Here is a 19154-nt window from a genome sequence, read left to right as displayed (position 1 = left end):
GTTTAAGAACCAACTATCTGTGTCAAAAATCAAGATGCCCAACTAGGCAGAGTATCTTGATGGCATTTTGCTTGCAATGTGCATGTTTTGACTAACATGAAATAAGATCAAAAAGGCTATGCCAATCCCACCTTTTAGTTGTAATAGTATTTAGAAGATCAACAGAACTGGTATCTTATAACTTTTCAATATTAGTAAATTCAATATGAAAATACAACAATTCTGATACTGCTTTAAAAAAATACTCTGTCTTGCATTCATACAGACACCATGTGCCTGTTCCTTGACATCTTACATAGCAATAGAATTAGTGACAGCCAAAATACATCTCTGAACCTTATTCATTTTTTTCTGTTGGAATACAATATTTCTCTAATAAATGACTAAAGAAAATACTTGGTGTATAATCCCCGCCCAAGAAAATACCTTTGAAATTATTCAATATAAACTGTATTTTTTTCTCATGTTCTTGGCGCTGGTGAGTCAGCTGCCTGTCACACTGCAACTTGATGTGTTCAAGTGCAGATTCTAATTCACGCATCATGTTTTTCTGGTGTATGGACTTCATTTCCTGTTCTTCAATCTGCACTTGTAATTTTCGTTCAGACTCACGCAGGCCAACAATCTTAAAAAGAAACACACTTATTTTGATTTATCAAGCGATTTTAAGAAAATCTTTTACCCTTCAGCCTAATAGATTAAAACATACAAAAGCACTGGATCTCTACAAGTAATTAAGCTTATACTGGAAATAGACTTGCCACTGCTACAGGTTGACTCCTCAGAACTAAAATGCATACATTTTGATCACACGGACTAGTGGATTTTTTAATACCCTATGCAAAATTTAAACTGAAAGAACATTGCTTTCTGGACTTCCAATTTGCATCCCACAGACAACTTTTTACAAAATTACTAAAGGTTCACCCAAGGTCTCAAAGACACTATGTCATAATGCATTTAATATTTATGTTTCCAGATATCAGTATGATTCCTAAGCACGTGGCTGCACACACTGCAAATATCAGTTTATACTGGTGTCATGGTTTGATACCAGCTAAAAGCTGGGCACTCATGAAAAACTATTCATTTTCCCCTGCTATAGTTTAGCAGAGGAGGGGGAAAGAAAAACTAAAGGGCTCATGAGTTGAGATAAGGATCGGGAAGAAACACTCTAAGGGCAAAACGGGCTCAAATTTAAATGGTATAATGAAAAATTTATTAACAGAATTAAAAAAGGATAATGAGAGCTAAAATAAAACTTTTAGAACACTCTTTTTCTGCCCTTCCTTCCTTCCCACTGACAGTACAGGGAGTCACAGTGTGAGAGTTTTGCTCAGTTTTTTCATTGAAATCTTTCTTCAGTTCACTTAGGGAGAGGATTTTCTTTTGCTATGCTGAGGGGTCCTTCCCACAGGAGACAACTCTCTGAACTTTTCTAGTGTGGTTCCAATTTTCATGAGCAGCAGCCCCACCTGACCTGCTGTAACACGAGTCCCTCCCACGGTTAATGCAGTCTTCCCAAAACTGCATAGTGTGTGTCATTTTAGTTCACAGGCTGTAGTCTTTTAAGGATAAGCTGTTCTACTTTGAAAACAAGGGCCCTCTTTCTCTATCTTCTCTCTCTGTTCAAGTTTCCCACTAAATTACAGCTTTTCATCATCTACTCACTCCAGTATGAGCACCTTTTCTCATGAACACATCAATTCCACTTCAAGGAATTACGGGGTAAGTTTGTTGTATTATACTCCTCACCACAGCTTGTAGAAGAATCTCAGCTCTGATGTTTGGAGCACCTCCTCTTCCTACAGGAGGTTTTTCACTGACCTTAGTGTCACCATATTGTTCTCCTCACGCGTCTTCACCTCCTTTTTTCTGACTCAGTAGAAAATTGTTGTCTGCAGGTTTGTTTGTTCTCAAGTTCTATCCATTGTAAAATTCTTATAGGGTTTTGCAGTGCTAAAAGGCTGATCTCGTCTGGGCTCTGTATTGGGGAAATGCTCGCCATGCCCCTCACTGTTGGCCACATGGTCCCTGTATGGGCAGTGCCAGCCACTAGAGCGCTGGCACCATTCAGTGCCTGTCTTGATGCAGGGCGCCTGCAAGGAGACATCACTACCACAGTCCCTGCCCTTGGGCCCGCAGCACAGCTGGCTAAAAGCGGCCAAGCAGGCACAGATACCTGTGGATTGTGCCAAGATGGCTGTGGCTGCGCTGGAAAAGAGAAGCTACCGCCACCACCCCTGCCCTTCTGTCTGTGGAATAGCAGGCTAGAAGTGGCCAGGCAGGCACAGTTCATGGCTGGCCATGCTGAGGTGGCAGCAGCCACATGGCCACGGCAGCCACATGGCCATCCCAGCGCTCCCCCAGCCCTCAGAAAACAAAAACTGTGCGTGTTTTTTTCCCTTCTTGAATGTGTCATCACAGAGTCATTACCAACTTCTCTAACTGGGCCAGCAACATGTCCACTGTCAGAGCCTTCAGAGACTGGCTCTGCTGAACAGAGTAGAAGCTTTGAGCAGCTTTCTCTCCCAGAAGCTACTTCCGTGGCTTCCTCTGATCCCTCTAAAAGCTAGGCCGTGTTAAACCAACACAACCAGATTTAGGAAAAAACACAATAGGAATAGCAGCCTAAGCTTTATGAAACCTTCTGAAATTCTGCAGTCAGGAAGAATTTGAATACAACACCACTATTTAAACATAGTTGTTTCTCCTTAAGTTAGCAACACAGAGCACTGGAAAAGGACAAAGTAATTTGCAGATTTATAGCATGTTTCTAGCTAATCTATCAAAACAAGATACACAAAGTTAACCCACAAGTATTCTATTTAAGTTAACATAAAAATTAAAAACAATTTAATAGCAGATCTATGTAACCTGAAGATATATTAACCAAAAGCTTAAGCTTCTCAAATTTATTTTTATTTCCTGCCACTATCTCAATATCTAGAATAGTAATAGAAAGTGGGATAAAATAGTATTCATTAGCCAAAACAAACCTTGTTGAAATAACTGATGATGATAGCCCTGAGCTCAGCAGCAGACAGGGAAACTAGTTTCCCTATTACATTATGCTTGCTCTGTGAAAGACTCTGAGATGACCTAAGTAAGTGCTGGCGATTATGAATACTTTCATTCTTGTAATCAATTGCAGCTACAAGGGCTTCAATTCCTTCTTCTATCTGGAAAAGAATATGTTCTTCCTACAGAGAAACACATGAGTGAGATCTTTACAAAAAAAAAAAAAAAAAAAAGCTCTGAATTAATCTTTCAAGACATCTTTAACTTCATTCTTAAAAGTATACCTAAACTTAATGGTAAGATGAACTAGTTGTAGCACAGACAGTGGAGTGGGGAAAACAAGAGGTAGAGTGCAAATCCAGAATATTTATCTTTTCCTGCCACAATATAGAGGTTGATCAAATGGCTCATCACAAAACTAGAAGTCATGTTTCTCTTTTTACCCTTCCCTCATCCTCACCACTGTTTAATTCTATTTTTTTTTATGTGCTAGTTTTCTGTTGGATTAATGAATTAATGAATCAGTCAGTAAGGGGTTTGGTGCCCATGACTTGTGTATGGAAGTGGAAGAAATGCCTGGCCTGAAGCACTGCTGACTTTGATGAGTGAGGCAAGTAGGGGTCTTTCTGGAACATTGTCACCTCAGCCATAGTCTCATATTGCTTCTCAAGACCTAAAAGTAATCTCTCCATTTTATATGAATTTATTTTATCTTCAACATAACGATACTGATCAGCTCCAAGTAATGGGCCATCCATGTAACATGACTTATTTTCACTGTGGAACTGAGTTTGCTTTTATCAGAAGATTCTATGAAAAAAATCAAGGGGCATCACTATGTGAATACATCACTTGTTCTGTATCCTAAATTAAAATACCTGCCTGTGATACACTTATTAACTGAATAACACTGATACACTGATTAACTTCTGGTTCCCTTACTTCTCATTATATGACTTTTAGACCAATAGAGTTTGGCAAGACACAAATCTAACTTACATTCCTCTGATCTTAAACTTCATTTACCAGTAAATTAATTGGTCCTATCATAGCAGTACTCTAAAATTGATATTTACCAAAGTATCCAACTTCTGCTCCTTATTTCTAGCTTACCTGATACTTTTTAGGTTCTGACTGGAATTCTTTATTATCAAACAATACCTAAAACCTGTGTTTAACTCAGAGGTGCTTACTTACTTCAGTTGACAACACTTTACCATCTTTCAGTTTCTCATCCATACTATTTCTCCTTCTGAGCAGCTGATCCCTTTCCATTTGGAGAGCCTGAATTTTTTCCAAAATGTCTGACTTGTCAGTGGTGCTGTCCTGAAGCTGCATACTTTTATCACACAGCTCCTGATCCAGCATACTTAAGCAGGTAGACAATTTCAAACTATCTTTGTTCAAAGCCTAAAAAAAAAATCCACAGGAGCCACAGATATAAAAATGAGATATTCCTTTCCAGTAAGAAAAAAGTAGGTGGACACTATCACATTCTGAAGTGAAAAAAATGCTTGTTTCTTGTAATGGGACCTGATTTACTTTGAGTGGACAGATAGCATTTTGAAAAAATGTTTTGCATGCAGTTTTCTACATAATAAAAATTAAAGGCACTAGTCATTATATGTAACAATGATACTTTGTATTCACTCTTTCTACTGGAAAGTCAATATTGCAAAACATTTCCCTGCTGTGTTCTCTAGATAGCAGAAAGACTTGGTCATATTCATAAATAATATATCATAAATATCATATCATTTAATACTCTGCAAAAACAATTCCATAGTTCAGAATTGTTTGGTTTTGGGTTTTGTTTCATTGTTGCAAATTTGGGGAGAAAAAGTTAATTAAAATGATTGTCTGTGTTAATTACAATTTAAATGTCAATTGGTCAAGCTACATAATATCTGCATCACAGGGGTATAGACACAGGAGGTCCCTTGAGCCTTCCCAGCTATCTTATCTGCCCTCCCCCACCACCAGTCTTTCAGTTAGCCTTATGACTGTGGTGAGTTTTGTGGGGTTTTTTTGACTCACCTGGCTAGATCTCAGTTTCTTGATTTCCAGATAGCTTTTCTCCTGCAATAATGCTTCTTTTTTTGCTACAATGGCTTCTCTTTTCTTTAAATCTTCTTCTAGTTCTGCTAACTGTTGGTGCTGTTGAAGAATTCTTTCCATTTCTTCATCCAGCCACTTCTTCTGCTCTTCTAATTTCTAAAGTTCCAAGAGAGATCCAGAGAGCATTAACCAGGATATTTTGACTCAGAATGTAATGGTTATGTTTTACCTTTCTTCAGAATTACTGATAAAACTGTAGAAGACATTAACATTTCTAATGTCAGTATTAATTCTGCCCACAGAATCCTTACTCAGAATAATACAGAAACTGGACTGACTTAAAAGGGGCCTCAGCAATATTACATTGCTATATCTCATATAAACAAACTTGTGTCAGATGCAGTATCTTTTCTAAAAAATATATTTTTAAAAACTGTTTACATAAATACATGTCATCTACACGAGCACAGCAACTAGGTTTAGATGGTATCACGAAAATTCAGCATCCTCATTGTATTTTAGTGGTCCAAAACCAGCTTCTTGTTGGACCTGCAAGCATGGATATATTCCTGTTAAGGCTAAAATGTTTCCTTTATTTAACTTTTAAAATTTCTTTTCACCTTTAAAGACGTAGGGTAATTCATATTTCAGTGTCCACATCTGAAATAATGTAGGTGGCACTGCTACATAGGATGCAACCAAACCAAAAAACACTGTAATTTATGTCAGAGTCACAGAGTCAAAAAACAAAAAAAACCAAAAAAAAAAACAAAAACAAACAAAAAAAAACACCTGAAAAACCCACAGAACACTTAAAACACAGCACATCAAGGGCACCATCAAACCTACTGGGAAACCAAGTCTGCTGAATTCACAGGTTTATGAATCAGTATTTTTGACAAATTATATGGAAAAAAAAATAGAAGACACTAAAGGCCCTCCTTTCTTTCATTCAAAAAGAGTACAGTACAAGAGCTGCTAGGCTCTACTCCCAATTTTTGCTACAGAAAAAAACAGACAAAACTATGATGGAATACTCTTCATACAAATATTTTCAAAAATAGATTACTAGGGATGAATAAAGATTTTTTTTATTTTGGGGGTTGCACATACTTGGAATAGATTAACTACCTGTAGTTTCTGTGGAGTTCCCACTGAATTATTTTTCTTCTTTTTGAAAGCAGCAGTTTCTTTATCCTTAATTTTAAGGATCTTCTGTTGTTGTTCCATCTTAAGTTGAAGTTCCTTTGAACAAACAAAAAGCACCATTCTTCCTACATCAGTCATATACCTTTAATGTGAGAGTCCCCCAAAGATATAATCTGAAATGCTGACTCTATTTACTTATTTATAAAATTACAATTCAGAACTAGACATCAGGTAATAAAATTAAAAAAAAAAAAAGCTGGAAGAGAAAGGCAAAATGGAGATTAATGTAAAATGTTTATCAAAAATTTCTTTGGTGCATTTATCAGGAAATTCATTAAGACATTATTGAAAATAAGGGAAAGCCTGGTGGTGTAGTTTATTGGGGAAGCAGGGGCAAAAACTATTTATTCTAATCTAATTTATTCTATTCTAATCTTTGTCATAGGGAAACAGGAAGAATCCTACTTTAATTTGTTGCTGGTCCTGCTGAAGCTCTGCTTCTAGTTGCTTCTTCCTTTCACTCTCCTCACACAGTCTCTTCTGTATCTGGGATTGCTGATGCTTCATCTGCGCCACTTTCTGCTCAAGTTCTCTTGCTTCTCTCTCCCTTTGGTTAGATAATGAAGCCAAATTCTTGGTGTCTTGCTGCTTCTTCTGTAAGGTCTGAATGTTCATGTCAAATTTCAGCTTAAGAGCAGGAAAACTTGTAACTAAAATATGACTCAGCTTCATTCTTTATTTCACTGAATTCTTAGGGCCACCAAGATTTGCTAACTTCTGCCCAAACAATCACTTGTTATTACTACAGTTTTGAGCTATCTGGTGAAGTTGGCACAGGCAGAATTAAACATTAAAAGGTACAATTCATGCTTGGCAATACAGTAAAACTACTAAAATCTAGCAGAAACCACAATTCTAGAAAATTTGCAGAGACACAATGGTGTCAGGATGCTGGTCCTGAGCTCAAGTCAATAAGCAAACTACCTCTTTCTGTATGGAATTTTCTGACCTGTCATCTAGGACTGAGAGGCGCAGAGCACCTAAGCTGGCCCTATACAGAATACTAACTTAGATATAGCAGAACTTAAAAATAGAAGGTCAGCGTCAAACAAATATGCTTGTGTTAGGCATATTGCAAGGCATCTTGCAATGATCTTGCAAGGCATCACAAGGATTTGCTTAGACCTATAATTTATATAGTATTTCCATGAAACATCAATTTTATTTAAGTAATAAATTTGTAATACCCTCTTTTGGATAAATTCCTCTATTGGACTATATACAATGAAGTATGGAAATCTCATATCTCCCAATACTTTCTTAGCCTCTTACATACCAAGAAGGTATTTTATGTATCTAACTAAGTAGGTGTTAACCAGCATTTTGAGTATAACAGTATTAAGTTTCCCACTAGATACTTCAATCTGGCCAGCTTCCAGCATGTAAAACAGGTAAGAATTTTACAGAGTTTAAAGTTCAGACAGTGAGACAGAGATTTTCAAATCTCAATAATCAGATCAGAAATACCTGCACTTTCAACTTGGCTGCCTCCATCTTCTTCTGGCACTCTTTCTGTAACATGACTTTCTCAGGAATATCCCTCAGCTCTTTACTGTCCAGCTCCTCAAGCTGCTTTTGTGTTTCAGCCAGTTCTTTTTTGGCCTGCTCAATTTCTTGCTCCAGTTTACTTATCTTCAAAGAATACTGCCTGCTTACAGACTGAGCATCCTTACCTTAAAGACAGTATATACAATAGTTTAAAACCACCATGATAATCAGTTGAAATGTAATACTCACTTCTGGAGTTGAAATATTACTTACTTTGTTCTGGCTAAGTCAGTAATTTCTGATACATTTTCCAACACTAAAGGAACCTGCGGTTCCCTTCTAAGTCTGAAATGGAGATAAAGAGAGTCCTAAATCTGAACATTTCATGAGTCATCTCATGCCACCAAATAAAGTGCAATCTGAGTGCCAGAGTTAAATTCTTCTGCCTACTTTAGATTTTGGCAAAATGGCTATCCTGTATTTCATATATACATATATATTTTATTTTTTTTTCCCCAGAAGTATATGCCATTTATTTATTACTCAACTTTCAGCTTAATAATTAGTATATGATCTTGGATTGTGTTTCTACTCTGTGATTTGTCCTGTTCAGGCAATCTGGGATGGCACAGAATCTTTCTCAGACCACCTCAAGAGAAGTTAAATGAAAGAGAAGAGTGTGATTGAAGGGGCTGAGGAAAGAGATCCTTCCTGTCATCACAAGGCTAGTTTCTCTATCAGGACAGATGTGCAAGGGATGTATGCTACCAGGGACACTGATTTTTTCCTTCATCCACTTCTGACTCCCATTTTTCTACTGTTATAGAATATAGAAGATAAAATGATGTATCTTTTCTCCAATCCCAGACACCATGGCACAAATACACATGTACACAGAGATAGCACTGACCATACATTAAAAATTACACTACTGTTGGATAAAAGCAATAATCGACAAAGCACAAAAAATATTTAACAAACAATCTTCATAGTAGAGTTGGCTGTAATCAAAATTTTCAGTGTGATCATATCAAGTAATTAGCAAAATCTCTGGATTTTTAGGTTGTTAAAAGTATTCTTGTCTAAGATAATTCTGTAAAAACTAAGATATACAGAACTTTACATGAAAAAGGTTTTCAATGCCTTTCCTTTGTTTCAGAACATCTTGATTCCCTACAGTATCCAGTATTCCAACAGTAGCCAGTTACCTGTTCTTACTAACTCCTTAATAAGTTCCTCTTTCCTTTTGATATTAAGTGCAAGTTCTCTTATTTTTTGCTCAGCCTTAGCAAGTCTCAACTCTGAATTCTTTAACTTCTGCATGTTAAAAACATGGGATTTCTGGAGGCTGTCAATCTCTTCACCTTGAAAAAAACAAAGCAAAATAGAGTTATAAAATCTGGAATAGATGTTGTATTCAAAAGGTAGTGCTCTGCAATATTGACTGTGTGCAGTTCTTCCATATGAAGTACAAGAATCAAAAGGAGAGAAGAAAGCAGGGTATTCTTCCCTGCCATGTGTCTAAACAGGAAAAGAAAGGATGGTATGCACTTGCATTTTTAGGACCCCAAGTCTGAAAAGAATTCCAGAAACCACTTCAGTATTTTTAGTAAGATAATAGCATCCATTTTCTTTCATTTAAGCAGTACTAAAGAGTTATATGTGACTAGCTTTTTGATAAGTGAACTGCTTTCTGACTAGTAGGTATTTCGTAAAGGTTACTAACATATGGGTCAGAATGGGGAAGAAAACCAGAAATTGGAAAACCTACATTGAATTATAACCAAAAAATATTTGTAACAAATGCACATATTTGGCTGGGAAAACTAATTACATGTGCTAGAGACATTATTGCATATTCTGATACTGTACTAAGATTTGCTCTAATGACTTCCATTATACCTGTATTTGTGCCGGTTTGTAGCGCAGATTTATTGGACAAACCAGACTTGTCTATTCGACATTTCATGTCCCTTACATCAGGAAAGAAGCACGGAGAAGAATGATTTTGTGTCCATGTTCGGTTTATGGAACGCCTATGAAAGAACAATAAACATGCTACTCTGCAAATACACAGGGATTTCTTTTTCTTTAAGCATCATGCAAAGTAGATGATCTTAACATAGAAGAAGCTCAAACTTACAAAAGCATTTATATCTTCTTCCTCATCCACACCACTGCCACACACACCATCACCAAATCCTCCAGTCTTCAAGGTAGATTCTCACTCACAAGCAAGGATTGTGCAATCTTTGCTAAACCTACATATATTATAATTAATTTGCAGTATGCCCAGTTGGTCCCAGAGGTTTACTGTAAGTATTGTTACAGATGGTCTCATATAATGGAAGGATTAGGCACTAATACTACCTTTGCTATATATTTTTCTGTAACAAAAGTTAAAGAATAACAAAAAATTACTTATATGAGGTTTTCTCTTTGCTGCCTGTATTGTCTTCCTCTTCACCACTCTGATCAGAGAGGTGGCAGTGAAGGACTTTATCTTGATCTTCTAACTTGCTCAGTATAATCTGCCTGCGAATATGGAATTCTGCCATTATCTGGGCCAGAGACAGGATGGGGGGGCTGGTATACCCCTATCAAAAAGCACACAAAAACAGTGATGGGTAAAAATACTTGCAATAATTTAGCAATTCATTACTCATATTTTAAAAAAATATTTCACTACCTGCGCTTGTAAGCAAAATTACACAGGGTTTCCATAATAACTCTGAATACCTTTGTAACAAAACGTTTTGCAAGAGCTTTGAGGAGTCATTCCAAACGTGAAAGAGGTCACTGATAGCAACTCATTTTCCCATGCACTCAACATACTGGTAAGAATAATAATTCATTTTTTATAATGATTTATACTTGAATCCTCAAAACCCCTAGAAAACCAGCTGGGGGGTGAAAACGTGACAGCCATAGCACTAGTAGGTGGAAATTTTAAGCCTAAATATTTTGGATAATTGTGGCATAAACAAATGTTACAAAACTAGTTTTTCAGTGGGAAGTTAAGCAGCAGTATCTGAGAAAGACATATGTTATCATGTCATGTCTTGTCATTGGCCTATATTCATTGCAAAGTAGAAGGGTGAAAATCTGGGTACACCTTACCTTTTGGATCTCTGTCTCTGAAGGCAGGTGAAGAGGGTGTAGCAGGTTTTTTGTGACAGGGACACTGTAGAGCCTCCTAGCAAATGCCATGACAGCTGGCCCATCTTCATAAGCACTTGGGAAATCTAAAGCTTTCACATCTGTAAACTTCTCTAATTTCAATTTTAGCTGATCAATGACTATGTGCTGTTCCACCATTTTCTCAATCTCATGGGAAAAAAAAATAAAGCAAAAGCAAAACTAAGCTCTATATCATATTCACAACTTCTAGTTCCTCATAAAGGTCATGAATCTTGTAAATCACCCACTGACCCAAATTACTGCGCAGGGCACAGGCAAATTCTGGAACAAACTGAGAATTCTATGACATATCATCAGTCTCAGAGCCCCCTTCCCCCCTCCCACTCCCCAGCCCAGTAAAGTTTAGACATATTTTTGTTCAGAAAGACCTACCCAGGTGTCCTGGATTACAGAAAGAGTGCCAATGTAGGGTGTAACCACATTGAGTATTCTATGCCATTTCTGGCAAATTTTTAATGATGGGTTGTTTGCAGTAGATGCTCAGCTGACACCTCAGGCTACAAGCTGGGTGTTAAATGAGTTAAGGGGAAGAGCCAAACCCTGTGAGGAGGGGAGTATTTCTTTTTCTTCACAAATAACTCTGCATTGCTAACTCCTTCTGGGGAAACACCAGCAGAGTCCCACCGATCCTGAAGGGGTCATCTCTGCCAATGGGCCATAATGGCTCAACAGTGCCACCATAATGGACAGCTGTAACAACTTAGACCAACAAGGATTCCCAAAAATATCCTATGACTTTCAGGATTACATCATTCCCATTGTGCAACTGTCCACCGTGGGAGAGGTGCTGAATACTCTCTCTTGAACCTGACCATACACAACTGGGTTCTTGGAACCCCCACCACCCCTGGACAGATCCAGAGGAGGAGCACCACTTTTGACTACAACCATGCCTTCAACAGGACTGCAATCACCACTTGATAGACTGCGAGCACCACCTTGGCCAAGAGGATGCCATTTATTTTAATCTTTCTAAATTGTGACTCTGACCTGAAATCTCTCTCAAGGTAACTGTGTGAGTTTCATTTTTCCCACAGCACACCTGGTTTAGTTATGTTAGCCTACCCAGGTATCTCGTGAGAAGTGGATGACATAATTAGGAGCTCATCCTTGCTTTATATGTGTGTTTATGGAGAAATGAGAATTAAACAAATATTTTCAAATTAAACTTATGGTCTCAGTCTCATTAATGAAACATGTATATGGGCTTCCTCTTCCACTTTGTACAATTCCACTTTAAAGATTACTTGCATTAATAAACTAAACATGTACATGATCTCAGGCTCACTTGCTGCTTTTTCTTCCACCCAGCATCAGGTTAGTTGATAATGCTAGTCTGGAGACCTTATCTGCTTCTCCTACAGCATCCTCCATACATTGTTCCAAAGTACTTATATTATCTAAACTGATTCATCAATAAGGCCAAGATTATATCCATTTTCAACTCACTCTATAATTTTTGATTCTTTTTGAATATGGTTAAAATCTGGCCTAGCAACAACAGGGTAGTTGAAATATAGCTCATGATACCTTCTGCATTCTTCTACTTTGAGTAACTCATTTTTATTCATTCTTTATATTGTCTTAGATTGAAAGTTCCTTCCAAACACAAACAATGCTTTACAAGTTGATATTGTGTTGGAATACTTATTATTCCTATGTCATAGAAAATAGAATATTTGTTATCATATTTCTTATCATTTTGAAAGAAGTAACAGCCAACTGATCCACCTTGAAGCTATTTGTTCCTGATACAATTGCACATACAATGCCACAGTGTAACGCCCATTGCATAAATACATATGTGTATAAACATTTATTACCTCCTACCTCATACCTGCTACTCTAGAAGTCCTTAGTCTACCAGGTACCATTAAATTACATATGCCTATGAATACAATGTAAAATATTTGACAGAAGCGCTTGCTTTACATTGTAAGTTTTTAAATAAAAGTGGCAGTTTAGTAAACTAAATGCCAAAATGGTGCCTGAAAGCTCTCAAGCTTCCCTCCTGTCTCTGATGCTGGAAGAAACTTCTATCTACACTGTGACAGCTACGTTGTATCCTCTAAAATTTATTTAAGCATTATCACAGTATAAATTGACACTATGGTCTGCAGGCTAAAAAAAAAAATCTAGCCAGAAGTGACAGAAAAGAAAGTGATAGAAGAAGAAAAAGATCACTACTAGTTTACTTACCTTGAATGCATGGACTCTCCCAAGCCATCAGAAAGGAAAAGGAAAAAGGAGAAAAAGTATAAGAAGGAGAAGAGCACTAGCTATCCATGTTTATGACTTTCTCTTTTAAAAATTCCTATAATAAATTATCTGTAATCCACATGTCTGGCAACACCATCAGAATATTAACTACTCTGTGTGCAGTCTTCTCAACCTTGAAATGTTATGTACATACTAGCCACTGTAATTTCATTAACAAATTCAAGATCTACAGAAGGAAAGAGGCAAGCAGTCTTTTTATCATTACCTCACTTTCCACTGTGTCACTCAGTTTTCTCTAATGGTAAATGATCAGAAAGTCAGGATGGAATTCTGTCTTATAAAGATTAATTCTTAATAAAGCTATAACAAAATAAGTATCTATACAACTTTTCAATTAAAGCATTCATTAAAGCATATATAGGATCCATATAGTCTTTTTCCAATTCTAAAGAATCTTTCAAAGTCTTTCAAATCCTAATCTATTAATTGTCCTGAAACTTCTTAACGATGATACAAATCTGGGGAGAGGGTTGTGTCTTATGCTTCAGGAAGCATGGAGAGCAGGAATGGTTCACTTCAAGTTATGCAGGAGGCTTCTAGCACAGCTAGGTTCATATACAGTCTCCAGGAATCACATTATTGTGATAGATCCACTAGAAGAACCCAACTCATTCTGTGAAACAGCTCTAATTAAAACAAAATGTCCCCAGTATTGACTGGTAATAAGTAACAAAAATTCGAGGGACCTGTTGAATGCATTCACATGGTAGAAGGATGGCTCTATGCAGATAAATGTGTACCAGTGGAAAAGTACCTGTATTCTTTGTGTTTCTTGAGCCTCCTTTAAAAATTCCTGTTGTTCTTTCTTTTCTTGTAGTAATGTCTTTATCTGATTCTGCAGTATCTGCATTTCATGATTCTTCTGGCTAAACAGTTCTTCATCCATGACTAGTACCTGCTAGATAACAAAAGAAAAGTTCTGTTGGGCAAAAGGGACATTATTATTCCTACAACTGGAATATTAATCAAAATAAAACCTCATTTATTGTTAAAAGACATGATCAGAACTGTAAAGTCTTGAGGTATGTATAGCAAATTTTCTAAGTGGTTTTCTGCAGTTTCTAGTAGCTATTTCTTCACCTCTGTTTCATCTATTGATTTTGTTCTGACAAGTTTTATTATTCCCAATGAGATAATGTACTCACAACCAAACCTAATTTATTGAAGTATATATTAAATTAAATTATTCTCTTTAGTATGCTGTTACGTGTAGCTACAAAATCACAGCATCTTGTGATTGATATAGTTCTCTAATGAAAACAATAAGAATAGCTGTCCTCAATCTGCAACTTGGATAACAGTTTAAAGATTAAAGAAAACACAAGAATGCTTGTTCATATGTTCTTGTGAATGAAATTATACTGACTGATGGAGACTTCCACAGGTTGTTAGTCTTCTAGAAAGCCTGCAGAAACCAAAGATAAAGTATTGAAACATTACATCAACCCACAAACATTCTCATTCCTGCTCTTCCTATTTTTTTCTCCAAGAGTCCTGGTAGTGGACATATTACTGAGTTTGGGTGTTAGCTACAGTCCGGTATTTTAGTATCATGTAAGATAGCATTATCCAAGCAACAAGAGCTGCTAGCAAAGAAATGTGTATGTGCAGACAAGAATAGGTCCTCTACTAGTTATTCTACTAGTTATTAAATCTGTCAATATACAAGCTCTGCTCTGGAGTCTGTAGCGTTTCATTTATTTTAGCCTTTCTCTAACCATCTCTTCCTGGCTGTGGATGGCATACTCCCTGGGGAAGGGAGTTTGAGCTAAGTTTAAGCTCAGCTTTTACACTGTTTTGAACCTGGGAAACAGAGGTTTAAAACAAGCCACAGAAGAAAATCAAGAAGGAAGAAAAAAGCTGTGATTTAGATTGCTTGAGAACAAAGAAAAGAAAAAATTTGTTTATGCAATTGCCTGATAACAATCTATAGCTTTATCAGTTTGGCTGCAAACTTAAAAATGGGTTGATGATACAAAATTCTAACTTACTGGAGCACTGTCTCCTTCCACACATGACAAACTCAAATTAGTTTTTCTGAGGTATTCATCTGGCATCAGAACTTCACTCAGATTCCAACTGGGGGACAGTTGTTTTAAGTAATAAAATTAATTTTGATTTGAGATTATTTTAACTGTACAATAACCTGCATTTCTTTTGTTTTGATGTTCACAGTCAACATTTTAAGGCAGCACATCCAATATAAGTACTTCCTAAATGTATTATGGGGATGTTTCCAAAAATAATTATTTATTTGATCATGTGTCAGTTCTGTCAGGAGGCATGCTCGCAGAAGGCTGAGAGCTCTTTTCTCCATAGGTCATCTCTAGGATTATTATCTGCTGTGAGAGAAACAGCTAATCAGCACTAGCAATATGACTGAATCCTCACGGGATAGCTGCATGCTGAGACTCCCAGAGGTCCTGAAATTTTCACCTTATTTGGAAAACCATAAAGAAGTATGATGCCACCAAAAAGCAAAAGTTATTGTTTAACACAAAAGACAATGTTAGAAAGTGATTAGACAAAGAAATCTTCAAACTGTTTAGAAACTCTGTTAGCTAAAGGCATGGTAATGGAAAAGGAAATACAGGAGGTTTTATGAGACCATAGCTGAAGAAATACAGTTTAGGAAATTGCTAAGAGATAAGAGATGAGACTCTAACTTTGTAATATTAGACAGACTAGCATATTACATACATAGTATTAGATAATATTAGACAAGAGTTGCAAAACTTAGTCCCTGGGTTATCTGTAAATTCACTGATATCTTTGAAAATATCTGTATTATAATTAAATCTGTAATGCTTCTGACAGAGTAATATCTTCCCAGGATTCAAAACAATTTCTGGGTTCACAGGACATCTGCTGAGGGTATGCAACTAAGTACACACTTCCAAGAGAATGGAAAGTTCTCTTTCTCTCTCTCTTTTTCTGTCTTTCTCTTATTTTTCCCCCTAACTAAGGGGAAAACTAACTTACCTAAATAAGTACACTCCCTCACTTCCAAGCCCTCAGTCCCAAGGAAGAGTAAAAGAAAGAAAACTGGTGGGTCAAGACAGAAGTTGTTCAGTAAGTGAATGTGAAGTGAAAGAACAGAGAAAATAACACAAGTAATGCAAAGGTAGTTAATTAATGCAAAATTAATCATTCTGTGCCTCCAAAGGGTAGACTGTTGCCCATTAGCTCCTGCGCAAAAAGACTGATAACATAATTAAATCCTTCTCCTCACCCTTTCAGTTTCTGAGTACATCATATGATGTGAAATATCTCTCTGGTTGACTTGTGTCATCTGCCTGCTGGGCACACCTGCCTATCTATTCACTGGTGTCACAGACAGAGAGAGTCGTTCCCTTGATGCTGTGCAAACACTCCACAGGAAGACCCAAAACACTGGTGTTTTATCAGAATTGTACTAGTCAGAAATGTAAAACACGGCACCCTGCAAGCATTTATGAAGAAAATTAACTCCATCCCGGTCAGATGTGGTACAACACCCACTTCATATTCCACACCATTTATGTCATGCTCAAGCCCCACACTATCCAATGCAACCTTATTAACCATCCTTTCTTCCCTTCTCATCCTTTGACTTATGCACACATATCATTCCTTTAGTCTATAGACCACTCCTGTAAAATACCCATAAAATGTCCACTGAGTTTAGTCCACGATGTGGGTTCTCTCTGGTTACAGTGATCACTCAGGACAGGAGCCCAGGCTATGCTACAAGAATAGTTGTATGATCCTACAACAGACCAGCACGGTCCTTCCATGGTGTCAGAGACTGAAATGTTATAACAGCTTAAACATTGTCATAACAATTTTTTGCCTGTTATGGCAAAACTGTACAACAAAGCTGCATAACCAAAGCCCAGAGTGAATGTGCCTCCTGACTGAAACTCTGTGAGTTAAACTGACTAAGGCTATTTGAGAGAAGAAAAGTGAAAAAAAAAAGAAATTGGTTAAAGCACCTCAGGCCTGGGAAGTAATGGATAAGGCTGGGAGACCATTCACAGAAGAGCCAAGCCCAGTGGGTTCAGGGTGGAGGCATAGCCCCAGGCTTATCTGTTGCCAGGTTTGCAGAAACTCCCCCCACCCACCAAAGAGTGGGGGAGGAGGCTTTCAAGTGCATGTGAAAACCTCTGGTCAGAGGCAGTGAACACCCATCCTCTGCTATGCAGACTAGCTCAGCCGTGGGACCCCCTAACCCAGGAAAGTCAAATTTATGGGATAATCACATGATGGGGAGCTAAAGGGGCATCAAAGTACATCAAAGGCCCTGTGTCAGAGGACTGTTCATGATACAACTTACCCAAAGTCTTTCAAGGGAAAGTGTCAAACATGGCCCCCATCTCAGGGGAGGCACCTGGGCATTCTCACCAGGCCCAAATGTATACGAATCCATTGGATACTATGCTTTGGGCAGGGGACCCTCACCACCACAAGACCAGATGGAGAGGATCTATGAGACATCATTAAGATCCATGGAGGGGTGGTAAGTTTCTACTTAATCTGTCTTTGTCATTCTTCCTTTTCCCTTCCCTTCCCTTCCCTTCCCTTCCCTTCCCTTCCCTTCCCTTCCCTTCCCTTCCCTTCCCTTCCCCTTCCCCTTCCCCTTCCCCTCTTTTATTGCTTAATAAAATTTATCCATTTTTAGGTATTGACATAAAACCTTGTTTGGTTTTAATCTCATTTCAGGGACGAATCAAACCTCAGAATTCTTTCTGTTTTATTCACTGAGAGTTCTCTTTGATCCTTTGTGACTAGACCAGATTGTAACAGATGGTAGAAGCATGGGTTCAAACCCACAGAGCTGTAAGTCCACTGAATCAGTATCAGAAAGAGGAAAGGGTCTACTGCATCTCAGGAATTGGTTGACAGCAACTGGAACAGTAATCTTCCTGGAAGACCCTTTTAAACCGCTGCCTCTTCCCCCTTTATGTACAGACTGCTTTATGTGCAAAGTTCCAGGACCAAAGTAGGTGCACCACCCCACTTCTCATGTGCTTTTCACAGTCATGCAGACAGAACTGTAGGGTGGGATTTGTCCTGGGCCCATGGTACCCTTTCCCTTAAGCAGAGGAATTCCTGGTCATGGTAGCCAATATGCTGGCCTGACCAAGCAAGGGGGTAAAGAGATTATCCACATTATCTTTTGAGTTGCTAGACCTTGCGTAACAATCTTTCCACAGGTGAGATGCAGGCCCATATCAAGGAGAGGGAATTAAGATTTTCAGTAAATCTCTAGGGCTGGCAAACTGTCTGTACAAAGTTGGTGCCACAGAGTCAGCCTAATTCAGCCTTACTAGGTTGCTGTCATATGATGTCTGTGTGCTTTGTACAGACTTCAGCCACTCAGACTGCGTGCATTGTACACTGTTCAGATCTTTCTAGGCCTGATTATTGTCCATGTCACTGAAGATCACCTCCACCACCTCTAATTCCCTCAAACATTAAATATATTCTATTCCTCTGTGACAGTCCACATGCCTCACTGGATGACAATATCTTCCTTAAGAGAGTACTTTGTCTTCATGCTCAATAGAACTCACTTCTGGAACCTGGAGGTGGCTGACCTGCTTCCAATCCCTCTGTCAGTCCCACAATCCCTAGCAAAGAATCCCAGATGCTCTGCTCCCCTACCTTTTAGTTCCAGACTGTTAGCCCTACTATTCCAACTCTGAAGCAACCAGGTAGCAATTAGCTCATCTTGTCAGGCAAAATCTTTATTCATTATCTTGCAGCTAGGTCATGGGTAGGGACCAGGTAGCTTCCACTTCTCATGATTTCTGTCTCTCCTTTCCGATCCTGCTGTGGAACAGGCTGTCGGCTCTGATTCTTCCTCTCTCCTCCTCTGAGCAGGAGCTGCTTCTTCTCTTATTAACTTGATGTCT

General features: G+C 37.9%; 1 protein-coding gene across 1 annotated transcript in view; it reads right to left on the bottom strand.

The window, feature by feature from the left end:
* The window catches only part of KIF27 (kinesin family member 27), a 29770-nt gene that overhangs the window by 2347 nt on the left and 8269 nt on the right, over positions 1–19154 (bottom strand). The window contains exons 5-16 of the mRNA XM_039729962.1: positions 14012–14155; positions 10897–11103; positions 10198–10373; positions 9679–9812; positions 8985–9140; positions 7756–7961; positions 6694–6891; positions 6211–6324; positions 5059–5235; positions 4219–4431; positions 3000–3203; positions 427–625 (exon numbers count right to left, since the gene is read on the bottom strand). Coding sequence (XP_039585896.1) covers positions 427–625; positions 3000–3203; positions 4219–4431; positions 5059–5235; positions 6211–6324; positions 6694–6891; positions 7756–7961; positions 8985–9140; positions 9679–9812; positions 10198–10373; positions 10897–11103; positions 14012–14155 — 2128 coding nt within the window. The remainder of the gene's footprint in view (positions 1–426; positions 626–2999; positions 3204–4218; positions 4432–5058; positions 5236–6210; positions 6325–6693; positions 6892–7755; positions 7962–8984; positions 9141–9678; positions 9813–10197; positions 10374–10896; positions 11104–14011; positions 14156–19154) is intronic.

The sequence above is a fragment of the Passer montanus genome, unplaced genomic scaffold (assembly GCF_014805655.1).
Source record: "Passer montanus isolate IOZ18808 unplaced genomic scaffold, ASM1480565v1 scaffold7, whole genome shotgun sequence".
NCBI classification, from domain to species: domain Eukaryota; kingdom Metazoa; phylum Chordata; class Aves; order Passeriformes; family Passeridae; genus Passer; species Passer montanus.
Note: the sequence above shows the minus strand (reverse complement) of the source record. Positions and strands in the feature narration are given on the sequence as shown.